At 43.4% G+C, this 18,929-nt stretch overlaps 2 protein-coding genes across 2 annotated transcripts in view; one reads left to right on the top strand and one right to left on the bottom strand.

Moving 5' to 3' along the window:
* LOC311128698 (GTP:AMP phosphotransferase AK3, mitochondrial-like) overlaps window positions 1-2,275 on the top strand; it is a 43,750-nt gene extending 41,475 nt beyond the window's left edge. Inside the window, exon 5 of the mRNA XM_084160929.1 lies at window positions 1,214-2,275. Coding sequence (XP_084017055.1) covers window positions 1,214-1,313 — 100 coding nt within the window. The 3' untranslated portion in view covers window positions 1,314-2,275. The remainder of the gene's footprint in view (window positions 1-1,213) is intronic.
* Window positions 2,255-18,697, bottom strand: LOC311128697 (hsp90 co-chaperone Cdc37-like 1). The gene is made up of 8 exons (XM_084160928.1): window positions 18,372-18,697; window positions 16,867-17,184; window positions 9,381-9,477; window positions 9,123-9,238; window positions 7,416-7,538; window positions 5,037-5,213; window positions 4,798-4,869; window positions 2,255-3,641 (listed from the first exon to the last, which is right to left on the bottom strand). Exons 1-8 carry the CDS (start codon window positions 18,483-18,485, stop codon window positions 3,522-3,524), a joined length of 1,137 nt encoding a protein of 378 aa, XP_084017054.1. The 5' UTR covers window positions 18,486-18,697; the 3' UTR covers window positions 2,255-3,521.
* Between the last annotated feature and the right edge of the window lie 232 nt (window positions 18,698-18,929).

Genomic DNA, 18,929 nt, shown 5'->3' with positions numbered 1-18,929 from the left:
AATTTTGTTTCTGGTGTCCTTTGACAGCTCTTTGGTCTTGGCCATATTGGAGTTTGGAGTGTGACTGTTTGAGGTTGTGGACAGGTGTTTTTTATACTGATAACAAGTTCAAACAGGTGCCATTAATACAGGTAACGAGTGGCGGACAGAGGAGCCTCTTAAAGAAGAAGTTACAGGTCTGTGAGAGCCAGAAATCTTGCTTGTTTGTAGGTGACCAAATACTTATTTTCCACCATAATTTGCAAATAAATTCATTACAAATCCTACAATGTGATTTTCTGGATTTTTTTTCTCCATTTGTCTGTTATAGTTGACGTGTACCTATGATGAAAATTACAGGCCTCTCTCATCTTTTTAAGTGGGAGAACTTGCACAATTGGTGGCTGACTAAATACTTTTTTCCCCCACTGTATATACTGTATTTGTTTCTGTCCCAAACATACTTCAGTCATTCTACAACACATTTTAAATACCTTTATATTAGTTATTACATTATATAAGATGTAACTGCGTAATAACGTTGCAGTGGCTCTTCTCGGGTCATCATAGGCTTTAAGGCTTACTGTATATCTGAGCTTTCAAAGCTGGGACATAAGGGGGCATAACAAACTGACATTAATCTCAATTAAATAGCTATGCATCTAAATTCAAATTTGTAAGTGCATGTCTGAATGTCAGGATGAAAATCATATCTACATATTTCAGTGGCCAATTAAAGAAGGAAAACATTAGTCAGAGCTCCCTGTGTACATAGGATGTTATAGCGTCCAAGTTATTGATAACATAGATGTTGGGGCTCTTCATCACTGGTAAATTAATAGCAGGAAGATTAAGCTGATTAAACCCTACTACAGAGGCCAGTCTGAGAACTGAAATATCTTGGGAATGTAACAAAGGATTCAGGTTCAGACAGCAGACCAGACAGTGAATGCTTTACACTGTACAGTGATTTCTTTCCCTTTGTTATACAGTGAATGATCTATGTTGGCAATCTTGAAAGTATTATGTAACCGAGAACTGGGTTGCATTCAGTAGAGCATACTGCAGCAAAACATTTTGCAGAAATGTGTTCTGATTGGAGAAAATGTAGGTAGTACCTCCCCGTTTCAAAAGTGTTTTACCTACTGAAAATGACCCTGTTCACTGCTTATGTTTATTATGATAACAACTGTCATGACTGTCATGAGGTACTAATGTCTGTTTCTAACAACAGGAGTAAAGGGGTGTTGGAGACATTCTCAGGAACGGAAACCAACGAGATTTGGCCTCACATTCAGGCCTTCCTGTCCAAAAAACTCTCCCCACAAAATTAAAAGGTTGTTGGGAAAGCATAGAATACACTCCCGGGAAAAGGATGGATCAGTTTACCACAACTTAAATGGGACTCAAGTCTTTGTTCCAAAACGTAACAGCATCTCAGTGCCTATACAAGACCATGTCATTTACTACTACAACATAGGTTGATGAGTACCACTCATTCAACTAATGTCACATTCTATTTCTTTTCATTCCATATGTAGCCTGGTCCAAGATCTGTTTGCGCTCTGGCCAACTTCTATAGTCATGCCAAACAATGACCATAGAAGTTGGCAGGGCAGCACAAACAGATCTAAGACCAGACCAGGCTATTCCATATGTATTGTAGCTTGTTGCCAGGTGATGTGGTTTTGTGTCCAATTCATACCAGTCCTTGGTCTGTCTGTGGACAGGACAACTATAATGGGTTAAAGGGAAAAGTGCCATTATATTATGTGAAGTTGTCATTAATCAATCTTTAGGGCCAAGTGCCTTTTGTTGACATGACAATATGTCGCTTTTAAATGATAAAATGTGAATCACCATGCAATTAATTACTGATAAAAAAAGACTTAATGCCTATGACTGACCACACTGATTGTAGTGAAACATGTGTAACCAGAAATGCAGTAGTTTAGAATAGCTGTCATTTTAAATTGTTAGTCTGGTTAAACCAGACTGAATGCTGCACTCCCGTGAAGTGAAACATCAATTATATTTGAATGCCAGGCTAATAAGATACATTTTTATCAAAAAAGCTATAATTAGCTGATGCCTAGTTTTAATTACGATGTGTGTATTTGCTCTGACTGTGGCCTTGCCTTGGGAGTATATATTTGTAATCTGATTAATCTATACTGAAAATGTATGCTGAATGTCTTACCAGCTAATTATAGGTAGTATTTTTGTAGCACATTATCTGTACTTCAATGATCAGTGAAAGGAATAATTACATTAAATGTGTATAATATACTTTTATGAACCTTCAACCTTTACTTCATAACAAGTGTATTATAGTCTCACTTGCTGGAAGAGACTGTATTCAGACAAACTGTTAAAAAATAAATACTGTAACAATAATGAAAAAAAAAATAGTGAAAAGCAACAAACAGCTTTCCATTTATGCTTACTTTATTAGACTTTTGCAGAGCGTCTAAGTACCTAATATGGCTGGTAGGCCTAAGGTATTAAAACCATTTCCCCTGCACATAGTTGTTTTAAAGCTGTTCTATTTCAAACAGAGCACTGAAGCGGAGTCCAGGATGTGATCACGTTATGTCAGCCAGAAAGTTTTACGGTTTGTTTCTATTTCACAATCAATTATGTGAGAAGGTTTAGCAGCTATACACATGTTGAGAAGCTTATTCTGTGATGGACATAGAAAGGCGGACACATTCTTGGAGGGTCGGTTGTTGGTTGAGGTGAAGTGACAAGCAGTAACAAAAACAATATCATTCAGTACAACAGCCAACTGATCACTTTGCATAGTTAAGTCATCATAGCTACACCATGGTAGTATATTAGCATTCAACGTTGGCCTACTGATGACAAACTGGACACACACAGGAGTTGAAATGAGCACAGCACAGTTTCTATTAAAGTTTTCACCACATACGCTAGTGTCATAGCAGTTTTAGACAGCATGTTGGAGATGCCCACTGCAGAACCATGAGTCCAGGAACGGGCCTTTTGTTTCTTCAATTCAAAAACAATGTGTACTTTTATTTACAACAAGAGCGGTTTTTATTATAATGCTCAGGTTTTCCCCCTCCTACTAGGGAAGGACTGTGTTGGGAGTCCAGTGAAACCTACTGTAGATGAAAAACTTAACTCCCTTCACACTCTTAAAGCTTGATAAACAAGAATAAAAAATAAAAACAAATCCTCAAAGGTTTCTGAAGTAGCTCTTCTAAATTCCTGTGTAGATTCCAAAGCCAGTTTCACTCTGCTAAAACAATCAAGATATGACAGAAGATTTACTTTAGCGATATAAGCAAAGGTACAGTAAGTGCCTCAAAATACCTACCAATCGTCTCCTCTTAAATATTTTTTTGTTTTGAACAAAGTGCAGGACACATTCCAGCGCAGATTCTGCAGCATACAAAAATACGTCTCTGTGGGAGCTCAGCCCTTTGTCCTCCATTTTGTAATATTTCTATTGGAGAGTGTCATTAACTCCTAGAAGGGAGATGATGGGGAGAAGGAGGGCTCTTGCATCACATTCGTTATGTCTCCATCATGCGCAGCTCGTCTGTTTCTACAGTAGTGTCCTCCTTGGACCATCTCCCTTCTCTGTTAGTCCACAAGCCAGCCTCCAGACAGCGCTTCACATGGTACTCTGCCACCTGGTGGTACAAACAGAGACAGCATGTAAGGGCAACTTCAACTCACGAGAGAATTCAAAAATAATAATGCAATTTATTGCAGTATAGATAGGCATAACTCATCTAAAGAAGAAAGCAGACACACTTATACAATATGTGCAATAAGTTCATTTCTATGTTCACTTTGCTCCCTTGGAAGTGTAGTTTGCAACCCTGATCAACCTGCTCTGTGGGGTATCTGATAGCTAACACTGATAACTCCCTATCGCCAAGTTCACCGTAGTAACATCTTTCAGCAGCACTCAATCTAAAAGGAGTCTGCCATGTTTAACTCCAGTGAACAACTCTCCAGGGCCCGTATTTAACAAGCATCTCAGAATAGGAGTGCTGATCTAGTATCAGGTCCAACCCCGTCCATATAATCTCATTCATTATGATCTAAGAGGCTAAACTGATCCTATATCAGCAGCACTCCTACTCTGAGACTCTTTGTGAATAGAGGCCCAGCGCTTCGTGAGCCTGTGGGGGAGAGGGTTGGAGAGTAGACCCGTCTGCTCTGAGTGAATGTACAAATAACACCCTATTCCCTATATAGTGAACTACTTTTGACCAAGGGCTCTGGTCAAAAGTCATGCACTATATAGGGAAAAGGGTGCCATTTGGGATGCAAATAGGGATTAACACACTGTGCTGCTCAAGCAGATTATAATGCTTATGTAACAGGAGTTAATTGGCCCACATCTAGACTTCCAACTAAGCCCTTGCTGCTAACTAAGTATAATTTGTGGAGGAGGAGAGGACATTTGTTTATTTTCCCTCCGTCTGTTAGGATTTGGCAGGAAGTCAGACTTTAGATGGCCAGTTAGGGGTGATCTCATTCTTTAACTCTCACTCCCTCCCACTCGCTCTCCAGAAAGGAATTATGTTCTAAAGCAATGCACTGACTGTTAATTTACTTTTGGTTTAAAAAACAGAGCGCACAGCTTGAACTTGAGCATGAACTTGGGTTATGGTATCTTGGGATATTTCCATCTGTTATCTCAATCAATGTTCATATAAGAATTTTTTTTAAATCAACAAATAATATGTGTGGCTGAATAAACAGATCTGATTCTCATATAGGCCTACAGTACGTGTCTGACTCTGTGGAAACTGTAGTGAGAACTGTAGCCAATACCTGTGGATTCATGGTGCCGAGAACATTCTGGAGAATCTGCATGTCTTGCAGCTGGAACCCCGACTTCAGTTCCTGTTCCAGAATGATAGGAATAGAATCATACATATGTACTACTTTGTGAATATATACGGTCCTATATCAGAACGTACAGCTTCTAAAATACCTTTGAATTAAGGTCTACTAAAAAATAATGTTTCAAACTTTCCATACGTGTAAATGATGCCATTCCGAATACTTACAGGGGGTAAAGATTCTAGAACTTCTTTGGGGTCCAGACGACAGCGTGCTGTGCTGCTCTGGTGCTCTGTATCGTTAGGGAGTGTCTCTCCTTTGGACTTGACAGTGTACTCTTTTACTCTCTGCTTAAAGGCCTCTAGCTCAGTATGGAAGACATCTAAGTACCCCTCTTGTCCTGCCTTACATAGAAAGAAATGGCAACAGCATTAAAGTATATTCACTTGATCATTCTCTGTTGACAAGAGGAACATGGAATCATAACTGAGATGCAACAAATGTCTTCTAAATGGCATATTAAAACAGTGTCAGTTATAGATAAATGTTTACAGATGAGAAACGCAACGTATTTTGGCATGAAACCATACAGCTTCTGTTTACAGAAGGAACTTAGAATCGTATCAAAATGTCAGACTGGCAATCACACAGAAATGCTTACAATGTTTTGACATGAATGCAACAGTGTTTTGGCATGAAATCATGTAGCTGTATATCATTGCCTTGTGTTGTAGGAATCTTTGTCTTGACTCCTGTCTCGCTAGTGGTCATCTGACCACATTACATCACTGTCCGTACACCTTCCTTCTTCCAGCAAACCATTTTTTGTGTGAATTACATGTTAGTTACATAATAACATAACCAGTAAAAACAAGTTTGGTCAATAAATTACAATGTAAAAGTTTGATCATTCCTTAACCTAGCTTATCAATAACAACTGGTTAGACGGTGGGTGAACAATGTTTCTTAAAATTACTTTATGGTATAATGACGCGACAGTGACTCAGCAGACAGACCAAGGCTGATTTCCAAGCCATTTCCCAAAACCGTCTCCTCCCCTTCATCTACACTGATTGGAGTCGATTTAACAGGTGACATCAATAAGGAATCATAGCTTTCACCTGGTCAGTCTGTCATGGAAAGAGTTTTGTACACTCAGTGTAAATAGCCTAAACATTTTGCAATGTTATAAACAAGCAAAGCAAGGATACATTTCTTCATGAAAACGAGACAACCAAATTATATAATAGCTAGATTATTAGGCAAAATATTGACATCACTTTCATGCATGTCAGGGATGGGCCACTTTGATGGGTTGGAGGCCACAAACAAGCAGAACTCATCATGAGGGGCACCAGTGGGTCAGCGTACCCACATCCAGCTATCCCACCTCGCTAGCAAAATATTTTAGCGGCCCCCCTTGTGACAGCGAAGAGAACCGTTTTTTTGTTTTAAAGTAACTTTCCTGCAATTCTACACATTTTTCCATAGGGTGGAGGCAAATGTTTGCAGTTTTTAATATGATAACTGATATGATAACCGGCCCCACGCCGGTCGGTAATTAGACCATGCTTACTAGTTTTTCTGGCCACTAGACTCATTTACCAATAAATAAATGCTGACATGGGCTAATTGAGTGCCTGCTGATGCACAACCAAATTTCAAAATTGCACCTTGTGTATTCTATTATTCTTACTCTGAACAGTATGTTGAGACCGACGAGTTCCCCCCAAAAATAAAAAGGACCTACAAAAAGGGGGCCACCAGTTGCCCATCCCTGATGTATGTGCAATCGATATACCTACCTAATATCAAGCCATTAGGCTACACATGAGCCGCTTCAATATTCGTATCCATTAGGCTTATAGGCTACCATTATCTAAAAGCTCACGCATTTCACAGTAGCCTAACCAATAACCTAAAGGCCAACATATTAGGTCAATGACAAAGCTTAACTTGCTACATCAGGTTTAATTATTTTAATGGTTTAATTATTTAATTGTAGAATATCTGTAGCCCTACTTGAAGCTCAATTCCTGCCTGCCATTAGGATACAATGATTTGTTGAGCAATTACAAAAACCATTGTCATCATATCTTATTTTTAGGTCACATTGATATTTTCTATAGCGAACTTGACTTCAAATCATTCTCGCTCACAGTTTACACAAATGGAAGAAATGCAGAATTTACATAAACATTGCATACAAAATAGCATAAGAAAACACTTAGATTACATAACACAAGGCAAACATATAATACAAACAAATACATAATAGGCTACAGAGCATTTATTCTCTTGATGGGAAAATTGTGAGAAAAAAAAAAAAGGATTAAAAAAAAGAAAAAAAAGACTGAATAGCCATAAATCATTCAAGAGCTACAGCGAGCTCTTACGCCTATATCCTGGAATCATTTTCAGCACAGAACAGCTCCTGTAACGACACAGTTAAGTTTTACTTTGTAACGAGTGTACCGCGTGGTCTTTTGGGAAATGGGTGCGAGTTCGTTGCCCGTTATTTTTACGATGCATTGTTAAAAAAACACTTGTTAGCATAAGTTCCATCACCATCAAAAACCGGGCCCAGGATAGAGAGAGAGGCTTACTTTGGCTTTGTGGAAGAACTGACGGAAGCAGCCTCTGGGGTCCTGCTGGGAGGTGCTGGCCATCTCCAAGATAAACTGCATAACAACAGCCTGGTGAGCTACCTGCTCCATCAACGCCTCTTTCTGTGGTTGAATAAAAACATTGAAAATAATATCAGAAAGGGGGAAAATGTGAATTCATCTGTATAACACAAATCAAGTCTGTGTAGGCTATACTATAAAGTAAAATGTTTGTAAACCTGAACTGTAAAAATATATACACAGTACCAGTCAAAGGTTTGGACACACCTACTCATTCCAGGTTTTTCTTTATTTTTACTATTTTCTACATTGTAGAATAATAGTGAAGACATCAAAACTATGAAATAACACATATGGAATCATGTAGTAACCAAGAAAGTGTTAAACAAAATCAATTATTTGAGCTGTTCTTGCCATAATATGGACTTGGTCTTTTACCAAATAGGACTATCTTCTGTATACCACCCCTACCTTGTCACAACACAACTGATTGGCTCAAACGCATTAAGAAGGAAAGGAATTCCACAATTAACTTTTAACAAGGCACACCTGTTAATTGAAATGTATTCCAGGTGACTGCCTCATGAAGCTGGTTGAGAGAACGCCAAGAGTGTGCAAAGCTGTCAAAAGGGTGGCTACTTTGAAGAATCTACAATCTAAAATATATTTTGATTTGTTTAACACTTTTTTGATTACTACATGATTCCATGTGTGTTATTTCAGGTTGATGGCTTCACTATTATTCTACAATGTATAAAAGAAAAACCCTTGAATGAATAGGTGTCCAAACTTTTGACTGGTACTGTATATTTTAAAGGCCTCTTTCTGGCAGGGGAAAGGGGACAGGATGGAACCTTTCACTGTTACAACAACCTCTAATATCGGGGCGGCAGGTAGCCTAGCTTGTTAAGAGTGTTAGGCCAGTAAGCGAAAGGTCGCTGGTTCAAATCCCCGAGCTGATTAGGTGAAAAATCTGTTGATATGCCCTTGAGCAGGGGGTGAGGGTAGGGGGAGATGAGGCCTTTCACCAGATTCTGACACCCTATTCACTTAATAGTGCACTACTTTTGACCGAGTCTCATAGCACTATGGGGAGGGGAATGAAAGGCACATTAGCAGTCTCAAATAGATGCCCCAGTGACCAACTGAAATACTGTGGTTGATATTGAAATATGGAGTGCTTATTATACATTAGAAACAACTGACTGTATGCAGACAGTGAGTTCAACCTAGTTTCCACATGTTGCCCCCCCCATTATTCCAGTGAGTAGCTGTCGAGGTGGGGTGAAAACACCTCGATAATGGCGCCAGACATCCCTACTAAGATGGCAGCAATTAAGATGGCAGAATGACTGGAGGACAGCCGGAACTACAGCCCAGATCCACTCCACTGATGGGGGCATTTAAGCAGGAGGTCCAGCCTTGACTCACTGTGAATACATATGGAATAGCACCCTCTGGTGGGCCTTATTGATAAAACCTCGTACAAATTCAAGGCATTTATACAAATCTCATGCTGAAAATAAATGCTCATTGTAAATTACAAATAAAAAAAATAAAAAACTGTTTATGCATCAACTCTGGACAGGAAACATAAGGATGACATTGGCTGTTAGATACAATATATTTTATCAAATACTAGTAGCAAATAAATTCACAGAACAGTGTACGTGTGATTGTTCTGACCTCTTCAGCCTGTAGTCTGAAGCACCAGAGGATCAGGTAGTTGGCTGTCTCCTCACAGATGAGGTGAGGCAGGTCAGACAGGAAGCGCTGGCTGTCATCCCACCTCCGCAACATGCCTGACCAATCACAATAGAGACATCGGACCAATACCACATCCACACCCAGCCCGTACTCCACACTAGTGACATCAGCTATTACAATCCATGGATCTGCATAATTCAATATTAAACCAAGCTATAGATGAAACCTTTCACTCACCGAAATGTCTAAATTCTTGTTCATACTTCTGAACAAATGTTTTGCTCTTGTCGTGATCTTCCAATTCAACGTTTTTACTTTTTGCATTAATAATACTCTATAGGAGAAAGAGAAGAGAAACACCGAGTCCATAACACTTTATTCCTCACATCCTCCTCCTCCAATGTGTTTTGATAAGGAATCAAGGAGATACACATGTAATCTTTCTCCAGACTGTTAGGGCGAATCGCAATTGTATATTATCAGGGATGCAAACTGGCAAGGGTCCAAAAAGGAAACATTTTTTTTGCATATTTTCAGAGAATAACAAGTACATAATACATATTTGAACAATCTCAATACTCTGGAAACATGTTTGTGGTAGGCTAGCATTGCTTAATTGATTACCCGGGTCTAATTTAATCCACAGAAGTGTATTGTGCCATATCACAACCTGTTGCTGTACTCATGAGCGGCATGATTTTCCATGTCTGAAGCGAGCCTATAGGGCTATTTGTTTGGCAAGACAACTGTACATGGCTTCATCTCACTGTAGTAGGCTGTGTTTTGGTTATTTGGATCTCCATTTGCCTTTTGTTTACTGCATTTGTTTACTGTTAATGTAGCTAGCCTAAATATAGACCTTCATCGATCTGACATTTTGTTTACTAGGCCTACTTGGTACCGCTGTTTTGTTCTGTTTGCATTCATTTGTTTGCATTTGCAGTGGTGTCAGTATTCAAAGCCAAACTGCTATTCAGTATTTTTGGGCTTAAGTGTAGGCCTTGTCAAAGGCTTAAGGGTAGGCCTTGTCAAAGAGGTGGGGCTTTAGGAGGGACTGAAAGATCGTGATGGACTCGTCACGGATGGCTGAATGGAGGGAGTTCCAGAGCCTAGGAGAAGGCCCTGTCGCCTAAGCTCTGGAACTTCGACTGGGGATGACAAGGTGGCCTGCTGTGGTGGAACAGAGTGAGCGTGTGGGTTGGTAGGGGAGAAGGTCTGAGAGGTGGTGAAGGGTTTTGTAGGTCAGAAGGAGGATCTTGTAATCAATGTGTTGGGAGACAGGGAGCCAGTGGAGTTCACGGAGGACAGGGGTGATGTGCTGCCAGGACTTAGTGTGGGTGAGGAGTTGGGCTGCAGAGTTTGGAACCATTTGGAACTTATGGAGGGAGCTTGAGATGATGCCGAAGAGTAGCGTGTTGCAGTAGTCAAGCTGAGATTAATTAATGTATGAGGGTTTCAGCAGCAGGATGGGAAAGGGAGGACCTGACTTTGTCAAATCCTCATTCTTCCACCGCCGCAACATTGACAGTCTGTCTTATGTGGTGGTGAAAGGAGAGGGTGGAGTCCAGGGTGACGCAGAGTTGCGTGCATGGAGGGAGAGACAGTGGGGTCGTCAATGGTGAGGTTGCCAACTTTGGTGAGGGTGGATTTGGTGCCTATGAGGAGCAGTTCCGTTTTGAGGAAGTTTTGTGGCATCCATGTTTTTATTGCAGGGAGGCAGGATTCAATGTGGGTCAGAGGTGGGATGAGGAGGGATTTGGTGCCGAGGTAAATCTGGGTGTCATCGGCATAGCACTGGAAGTCAAGGTTGATGTGACGGAGGATCTGACTAAGGAGGAGGATGTAGGTGAAGAGTAAGGGACCCAGCACAGATCCCTGGGGGACACCATGTATCATTGCAGCGGAGTCTGAGGTGTGGCCATTGAGGGAGATTTAGTGGGTCTGTTTTGTGAGGTACACACACCAAAGTATGTGGACATCCCTTCAAATGAGTGGATTCGGCTAATTCAGCCACACCCATTGCTGACAGGTGTATAAAATCAAGCACACAGCCATGCAATCTCCATAGACAAACATTGGCAGTAGAATGGCCTTACTGAAGAGCTCAGTGACTTTCAACGTGGCAACGTCATAGGATGCCACCTTTCAAACAAGTCAGTTCGTCAAATTCCTGCCCTGCTACAGCTTCCCCGGTCAACTGTAAGTGCTGTTATTGTGAAGTGGAAATGTGTGCAAAGCTGTCAAAAGGGTGGCTACTTTGAAGAATCTACAATCAAGGAGCAACAATGGCTCAGCCGCGAAGTGGTAGGCCACACAAGCTCACAGAACGGGACCACCGAATGCTGAGGCGCGTAGCGCATAAAAATCGCCTGTCCTCGGTTGCAACACTCACTTCCGAGTTCCAAACTGCCTCTGGACGCAACGTCAGCACAATAACTGTCGGGAGTTTCATGAAATTGGTTTTCATGGCCGAGCAGCCGCACACAAGCCTAAGATCACCATGCGCAATGCCAAGCGTCAGCTGGAGTGGTGTAAAGCTCGCTGCCATTGAACTCTGAAGCAGTGGAAACGCGTTCTCTGGAGTGATGAATCACGCTTCACCATCTGGCAGTCCGACGGACGAATCTGGGTTTGGCAGATGCCAGGAGAACGCTACATGCCCGAATGCATAGTGCCAACTGTAAAGTTTGGTGGAGGAGGAATAATGGTGTGTGGCTGTTTTTCATGGTTCGGGCTAGGCCCGTTTTACGGGCTCCTAACCAACTGTGCTATTTCGTTTCTTTTTTTTCTTCGCATTGTTTGTAACTTATTTTGTACATAATGTTGCAGTCTCTTATGACTGAAAAGCGCTTCTGGACATCAGAACAGCGATTAGTCACCTTGAACTGGAAAGAGATTGTCTTTAATGAGCCCGATGCGAAGGATATACTGCTTCCCCAAGATCAGGCCCAAATCCCCGTCATTCGCGTGAAGAAAAGACGGAAATACAGGGGACGGAGGTCGGGGCGCCTTGTGAGAATTTGTCGGCGAGTGGGTAAGCTGCCTCTACCATCCGTTCTATTGGCCAACGTGCAATCACTGGAAAATAAACTGGATTATCTACGATCGAGACCATCCTACCAACGGGACATTAAAAACTGTAATATCTTATGTTTCACCAATTCGTGGCTGAACGATGACACGGATAATATAGAGCTGGCTGGGTTTTCCGTGAATCGGCAGGACAGAGCAGCTACGTCTTTGTAAGACGAGGGGTGGGGGTGTGTGTCTATTCGTCAATAACAGCTGGTGCACGATGCCTAATATTAAAGAAGTATTGAGGTAAGCTGTAGACCACGCTATCTACAAGGAGAGTTTATCTATATTTTTCGTAGCCGTCTATTTACCACCACAAACCGATGCTGGCACTAAGACCGCACTCAACGAGGTGTATAAGGCCATAAGCAAACAAGAAAATGCTCAACCAGAAGCAGTGCTCCTACTGGCCGGGGACATTAATGCAGGCAAACTTAAATCCGTTTTATCAAATTTCTACCAGCATGTAACATGTGCAACCAGAGAAATGAAATAAATAAAAAAAACACCCTAGACCACCTTTACTCCACACACAAAGTTCTCCCTCGCCCTCCATTTGGCAAATCTGACCATAATTATATCCTCCTGATTCCTGCTTACAAGCAAAAACGAAAGCAGGAAGTACCAGTGACTCACTCAATACTGAAGTGGTCAGATGATGCTACAGGACTGTTTTCCTAGTACAGACTGGAATATGTTCCGGGATTCATCCAATGGCATTGAGGAGTTTACCACATCAGTCACCGCTTCATTAAGTGCCTTGACAACGTCGTCCCCACAGTGACAGTACGTACATACCCCAACCAGAAGCCATGGATTACAGGCAACATCCGCCCTGAGCTAAAAGCTAGAGCTGCTGCTTTCAAGGAGCGGGACACTAATCTGGACGTTTAGAAGAAATCCTGCTATGCCCTCAGATGAACCATCAAACAGGCAAAGCGTCAATACAGGACTAAGATTGAATCCTACTACACCGGCTCTGATGCTCGTCGGATATAGGGCTCCCGAGTGGCGCAGCGGTCTAAGGCACTGCATCTCAGTGCTTGAGGCGTCACTACAGAGCCCCTGGTTCGATTCCAGGCTGTATCACAACCGGCTGTGATTGGGAGTCCCATAGGGTGGTGCACAATTGGCCCAGCGTCGTCCAGGTTTGGCCGGTGTAGGCCGTCATTGTAAATAAGAATTTGTTCTTAACTGACTTGCCTAGTTAAATAAAGGTAAAATAAAAATAAATAAATAAATATGGCAGGGCTTGCAAACTATTACGGACTACAAAGGGAAACCCAGCCGCGAGCTGCCCAGTGACGTGAGCCTACCAGACGAGCTAAATGCCTTTTATGCTCGCATCGAGGCAAGCAACACTGAAGCATGCATGAGAGCACCAGCTGTTCCGGACGACTGTGTGATCATGCTCTCCGTAGCAGATGTGAGCAAGACCTTTAAACAGGTCAACATTCACAAGGCCGCGGGGCCAGACTGATTACCAGGACGTGTACTCAGAGCATGCACGGACCAACTGGCAAGTGTCTTTACTGACATTTTCAACCTTTCCCTGACCGAGTCTGTTTCAAGCAGACCACCATAGTCCCTGTGCCCAAGAAAGCGATCACGGAGAGTATGATCACATAGCCTAAATGACTACTGTCCTGTAGGACTCATGTCGGTAGCCATGAAGTGCTTTAAAAGGCTGGTCATGGCACACATCAACACCATAATCCTGGAAAACCTAGACCCACCAATTCGCATACCGCCTCAACAGATCCACAGATGACACAATCTCTATTGCACTCCACACTGCCCTTTCCCACCTGGACAAAAGGAACACCTATGTGAGAATGCTGTTCATTGACTACAGCACAGCGTTCAACACCATAGTGACCACAAAGCTCATCACTAAGATAAGGACCTTAGGACTAAACACCTCCCTCTGCAACTGGATCCTGGACTTTGACGGGCCGCCCCCAGGTGGTAAGGGTAGGCAACAACATCTGCAATGCAGATCCTCAACACGGGGGCCCCTCAGGGGTGCGTGCTTAGTCCCCTCCTGTATTCCGTTCACCCACGACTGCGTGGCCAAGCACGACTCCAACAACATCATTAAGTTTGCTGGTGACACAACAGTAGCCTATAGGGATGAGGTCAGAGACCTGGCAGTGTGGTGCCAGGACAACAACCTCACCCTCAATGTTACAAGACAAAGGAGGTGATCGTGGACTACAGGAAAAGGAGGGCCGAGCACGCCCCCATTCACATCGACAGGGCTGTAGTGGAGCAGGTCAGGAGCTTCAAGTTCCTTGGGGTCCACATCACCAACAAACTATCATGGTCCAAACACACCAAGACAGTTGTGAAGAGAGCACAACACCTTTTCCCCCTCAGGAGACTGAAAAGACTTGGCATGGGTCCCCAGATCCTGAAAAAGTTATACAGCTGCACCATCGAGAGCATCCTGACCGGTTGCATCACCGCCTGGTATGGCAACTGATCGGCATCCGACAGTAAGGCGCTACAGAGGGTCGTGCGTACGGCCCAGTACATCACTGGGGCCAAGCTTCCTGCCATCCAGGACTTATATACTAGGCGGTGTCAGAGGAAGGTCCAAATTGTCAAAGACTCCAGTCACCCAAGTCAGACTGTTCTCTCTGCTACCGCACGGCAAGCGGTACCGGAGCACCAAGTCTAGATACAAAAGGCTCCTTAACAGCTTCTACCCCCAAGCCATAAGACTGCTGAACAATTACACTGCTCAAAAAATAAAGGGAACACTTAAACAACACAATGTAACTCCAAGTCAATCACACTTCTGTGAAATCAAACTGTCCACTTAGGAAGCAACACTGATTGACAATAAATGTCACATGCTGTTGTGCAAATGGAATAGACAACAGGTGGAAATTATAGGCAATTAGCAAGACACCCCCAATAAAGAAGTGGTTCTGCAGGTGGTGACCACAGACCACATCTCAGTTCCTATGCTTCCTGGCTGATGTTTTGGTCACTTTTGAATGCTGGCGGTGCTTTCACTCTAGTGGTAGCATGAGACGGAGTCTACAACCCACACAAGTGGCTCAGGTAGTGCAGCTCATCCAGGATGGCACATCAATGCGAGCTGTGGCAAGAAGGTTTGCTGTGTCTGTCAGCGTAGTGTCCAGAGCATGGAGGCGCTACCAGGAGACAGGCCAGTACATCAGGAGATGTGGAGGAGGCCGTAGGAGGGCAACAACCCAGCAGCAGGACTGCTACCTCTGTCTTTGTGCAAGGAGGAGCAGGAGGAGCACTGCCAGAGCCCTGCAAAATGACCTCCAGCAGGCCACAAATGTGCATGTGTCTGCTCAAACAGTCAGAAACAGACTCCATGAGGGTGGTATGAGGGCCCGACGTCCACAGGTGGGGGTTGTTCTTACAGCCCAACACCGTGCAGGACGTTTGGCATTTGCCAGAGAACACCAAGATTGGCAAATTCGCCACTGGCGCCCTGTGCTCTTCACAGATGAAAGCAGGTTCACACTGAGCACATGTGACAGAGTCTGGAGATGCCGTGGAGAACGTTCTGCTGCCTGCAACATCCTCCAGCATGACCAGTTTGGCGGTGGGTCAATCATGGTGTGGGGTGGCATTTCTTTGGGGGGCCGCACAGCCCTCCATGTGCTCGCCAGAGGTAGCCTGACTGCCATTAGGTACCGAGATGAGATCCTCAGACCCCTTGTGAGACCATATGCTGGTGCGGTTGGCCCTGGGTTCCTCCTAATGCAAGACCTCATGTGGCTGGAGTGTGTCAGCAGTTCCTGCAAGAGGAAGGCATTGATGCTATGGACTGGCCCGCCCGTTCCCCAGACCTTAAACCAATTGAGCACATCTGGGACATCATGTCTCGCTCCATCCACCAACGCCACGTTGCACCACAGACTGTCCAGGAGTTGGCGGATGCTTTAGTCCAGGTCTGGGAGGAGATCCCTCAGGAGACCATCCGCCACCTCATCAGGAGCATGCCCAGGCGTTGTAGGGAGGTCATACAGGCACGTGGAGGCCACACACACACACTACTGAGCCTCATTTTGACTTGTTTTAAGGACATTAAATCAAAGTTGGATTAGCCTGTAGTGTGGTTTTCCACTTTAATTTTGAGGGTGACTCCAAATCCAGACCTCCATGGGTTGATACATTTAATTTCCATTGATAATTTTTGTGTGATTTTGTTGTCAGCACATTCAACTATGTAAAGAAAAAAGTATTTAATAAGATTATTTCATTAATTCAGATCTAGGATGTGTTGTTTAAGTGTTCCCTTTATTTTTTTGAGCAGTGTAATAAAAATGGCCACCATTACTATTTACATTGACAGCATGTTGAGGGCACCATTATCAGCATGCAATTGAGATTCTCCCAGGGAGAAGATATGTTCGCGCTTCTCTTTTATAGCTCAATGGGTGATACACTATGTCTGCGCACTTTGTCAGACCCCCCACCCCCCAATTTTTTTCTATTTTAAAACGGATCTACACGATTCACATGGATTGCCCATTTTGAGATAAAAATGGCAAATGGCACCGAAAAGTGGCAAGTTTGCATCCCTGTTATTATTGTCAGGGACATCTAATGTGGTATGTTTATCTTGTGTTTCAATGTGTGTGTAGGTTTCCATAGTTACCTTGTCAAACACGTCCCGGCTGCTGTCAGCACTGAGCACAGGGCTTCTGCTGCCACCCAGCATGCTCTCCTTCCGGAGCCACTCTTGTTCTGTCTGGGAGAGCTCTGATTGGCTGGCAATGGCGCGGGCACGCTCCTGCTCAACACTCTCAGAGCCGTGTAGCTCCAGCCCACACAGCTGGTCCTGAGCCTCCACCAGCTGCCAGCTGGACACGATGGAGGCCTTCACACACTGCTGCTGGCTCTGGCACAGGGACGCCATACTGTCTGCTGATGCAGACGCCATACTTAATGCCATGCCCTCTTCAACGACACCACCCTGGTCACAGAGAGGAAGAACAGTAGGTTGTTATGAAACAACTGATGGAGGCTTTAACACACTGATGCTGGCTCTGGCACAAATATGCCATGGACATGCAGCTGCACCCTGGGGTCACAGAGGGGAGAAGAGGTTATGAACAACTGATATCCAAGCATCTTTATATTATATTCTGCTGCTGGCTCTGGGACAGAGATGCCATACTCTCTACACCACCATGGTCACAGAGGATAAGAAGACAGTAGCTTATTATTACTGATATCAGAAAATCTTTCCGGGCTCCCAAAAAACTGCCCATCCTCCATTGCAGCTGAAATCTCCTCCTCCTGATGATGCATTGCAGTTAACTCTGTTAGGGCGATGTGTGTACAATGGTTGTGCATCTGGACATGTAAAAACACAGGTTGTGTAGCTTTGCATAACAAGATAATAATAACAACAACATGTACCACCCACTAGCTACAGCTATCAAGACAATACTGTATGGATACTTCAGGGAATAGAGATGACACACATACCTGGGATAGCTAAGTATGTTGCTAGTTACAGCTTGACTGGCTAAAGCAACAATACAGCAAGTACTACTGAGAAGTATATGGTGTAACAGTGTTCTATGGATCAATTCGCCGTGTAATATTGGTAAGCCACTCCAAATTACAATGGCGCTATCTTGGCTGAGTTAAGAACCGGCGAAAACTCGCTGATGTGAAACCTGGCAATGACAATGTCTAGAGTCGTTCTGCTGAAATAGCAGACTCATCTAGAGCTAGCTAGTTGCCTCTTTCGAATCCCAGTACGGAAATCTACAGAGGTAGTTATCACACACAGTCTGATTTATTAGGCAAGCTAGCTAGCTAACGTTAGTTGCACTGGTCATTCCAGATGGACTCAACAGTACTAGCTCATACTCGTTTCCATTGTTGACTTCATGTAATGAAATTGACTTGTTAGCTAGCTAATCGCATACTGCAGCTATTATTATCAGAGATCATCAGGCAAGGGTGTCGAATAGCTAGCAGCAGGCTAACTAGCTAGCTAACAACGGGGGGGGGGGCTTGCCTAAGCTAGTTGCTATAAGCCTTTATTTCCTGGATGACTGACGTAACGTTAGCTCCCTAGCTCCCCCAATTGCTTCGTCTAGTACGAGGCAATTGGTAAAAGTGTATTGGCATTTAGCCACACAATACCTGCAGTGAAGTGCGGTAAAAGCTACCGTTACTTGGTACAGAAGAGGCAGAGGCACTGCAGCTCTCTTCTTCGTCTGGTAACATGGGGAAGTTTATAGTCCCGAACCACTCCATCGCTGCTGCTGCTGCTCCTCCTCGAGCCGCCTAAAACACCGTCACTGAGTTCTAGAACCTGTCACTAGAGACAATATATTGCTTAAATTATTCCCAAGAAAGGCAACGAGCTAGCCAAACTAACAGTAGTAATATTTGGATAAATCAGAACACAAAAATACAGCAGCCTCTTTGATCCACTCCATCCTCCATGTTTTTATTCAACTTCAAGTACCACGTGGTTTGGAACTTTGATCACGTGGTAAATCGAGTTGATTATCCCTTTTATATCATGGCTATAATTTAACACATTTGCTGCTAGAAAAGTGTTCATTTGCCATTAGAAATGTGTTCAACTTCCACTGAAGTAGCTAGCAAGTTTACTAGATAGCTACAGTAGTTGCCGTGGTAACCAAACAAACAGACTTTGGTAGTTTAGTTAACCAAACCATCATCAGTCCTAAC

This window comes from Coregonus lavaretus (assembly GCF_964263955.1).
Source record: "Coregonus lavaretus genome assembly, chromosome: 4".
Taxonomy (NCBI): Eukaryota; Metazoa; Chordata; class Actinopteri; order Salmoniformes; family Salmonidae; genus Coregonus; species Coregonus lavaretus.
The sequence above is the reverse complement of the archived record's forward strand: the minus strand, read 5'-3'. Positions and strand labels throughout refer to the sequence as shown.

What these genes read in the sequence shown, in the direction of transcription:
- LOC311128697 (XM_084160928.1), bottom strand. Translation starts at nt 18,485, where the DNA reads ATGGAGTGGTTCGGGACTATAAACTTCCCCATGTTACCAGACGAAGAA. An exon ending in TTTACCGCACTTCACTGCAG is followed by an intron (nt 17,185 to 18,371) that starts GTATTGTGTGGC and finishes CTCTGTGACCAG; the next exon opens with GGTGGTGTCGTTGAAGAGGG. An exon ending in TCAGACTACAGGCTGAAGAG is followed by an intron (nt 7,539 to 9,122) that starts GTCAGAACAATC and finishes ATTCAACCACAG; the next exon opens with AAAGAGGCGTTGATGGAGCA.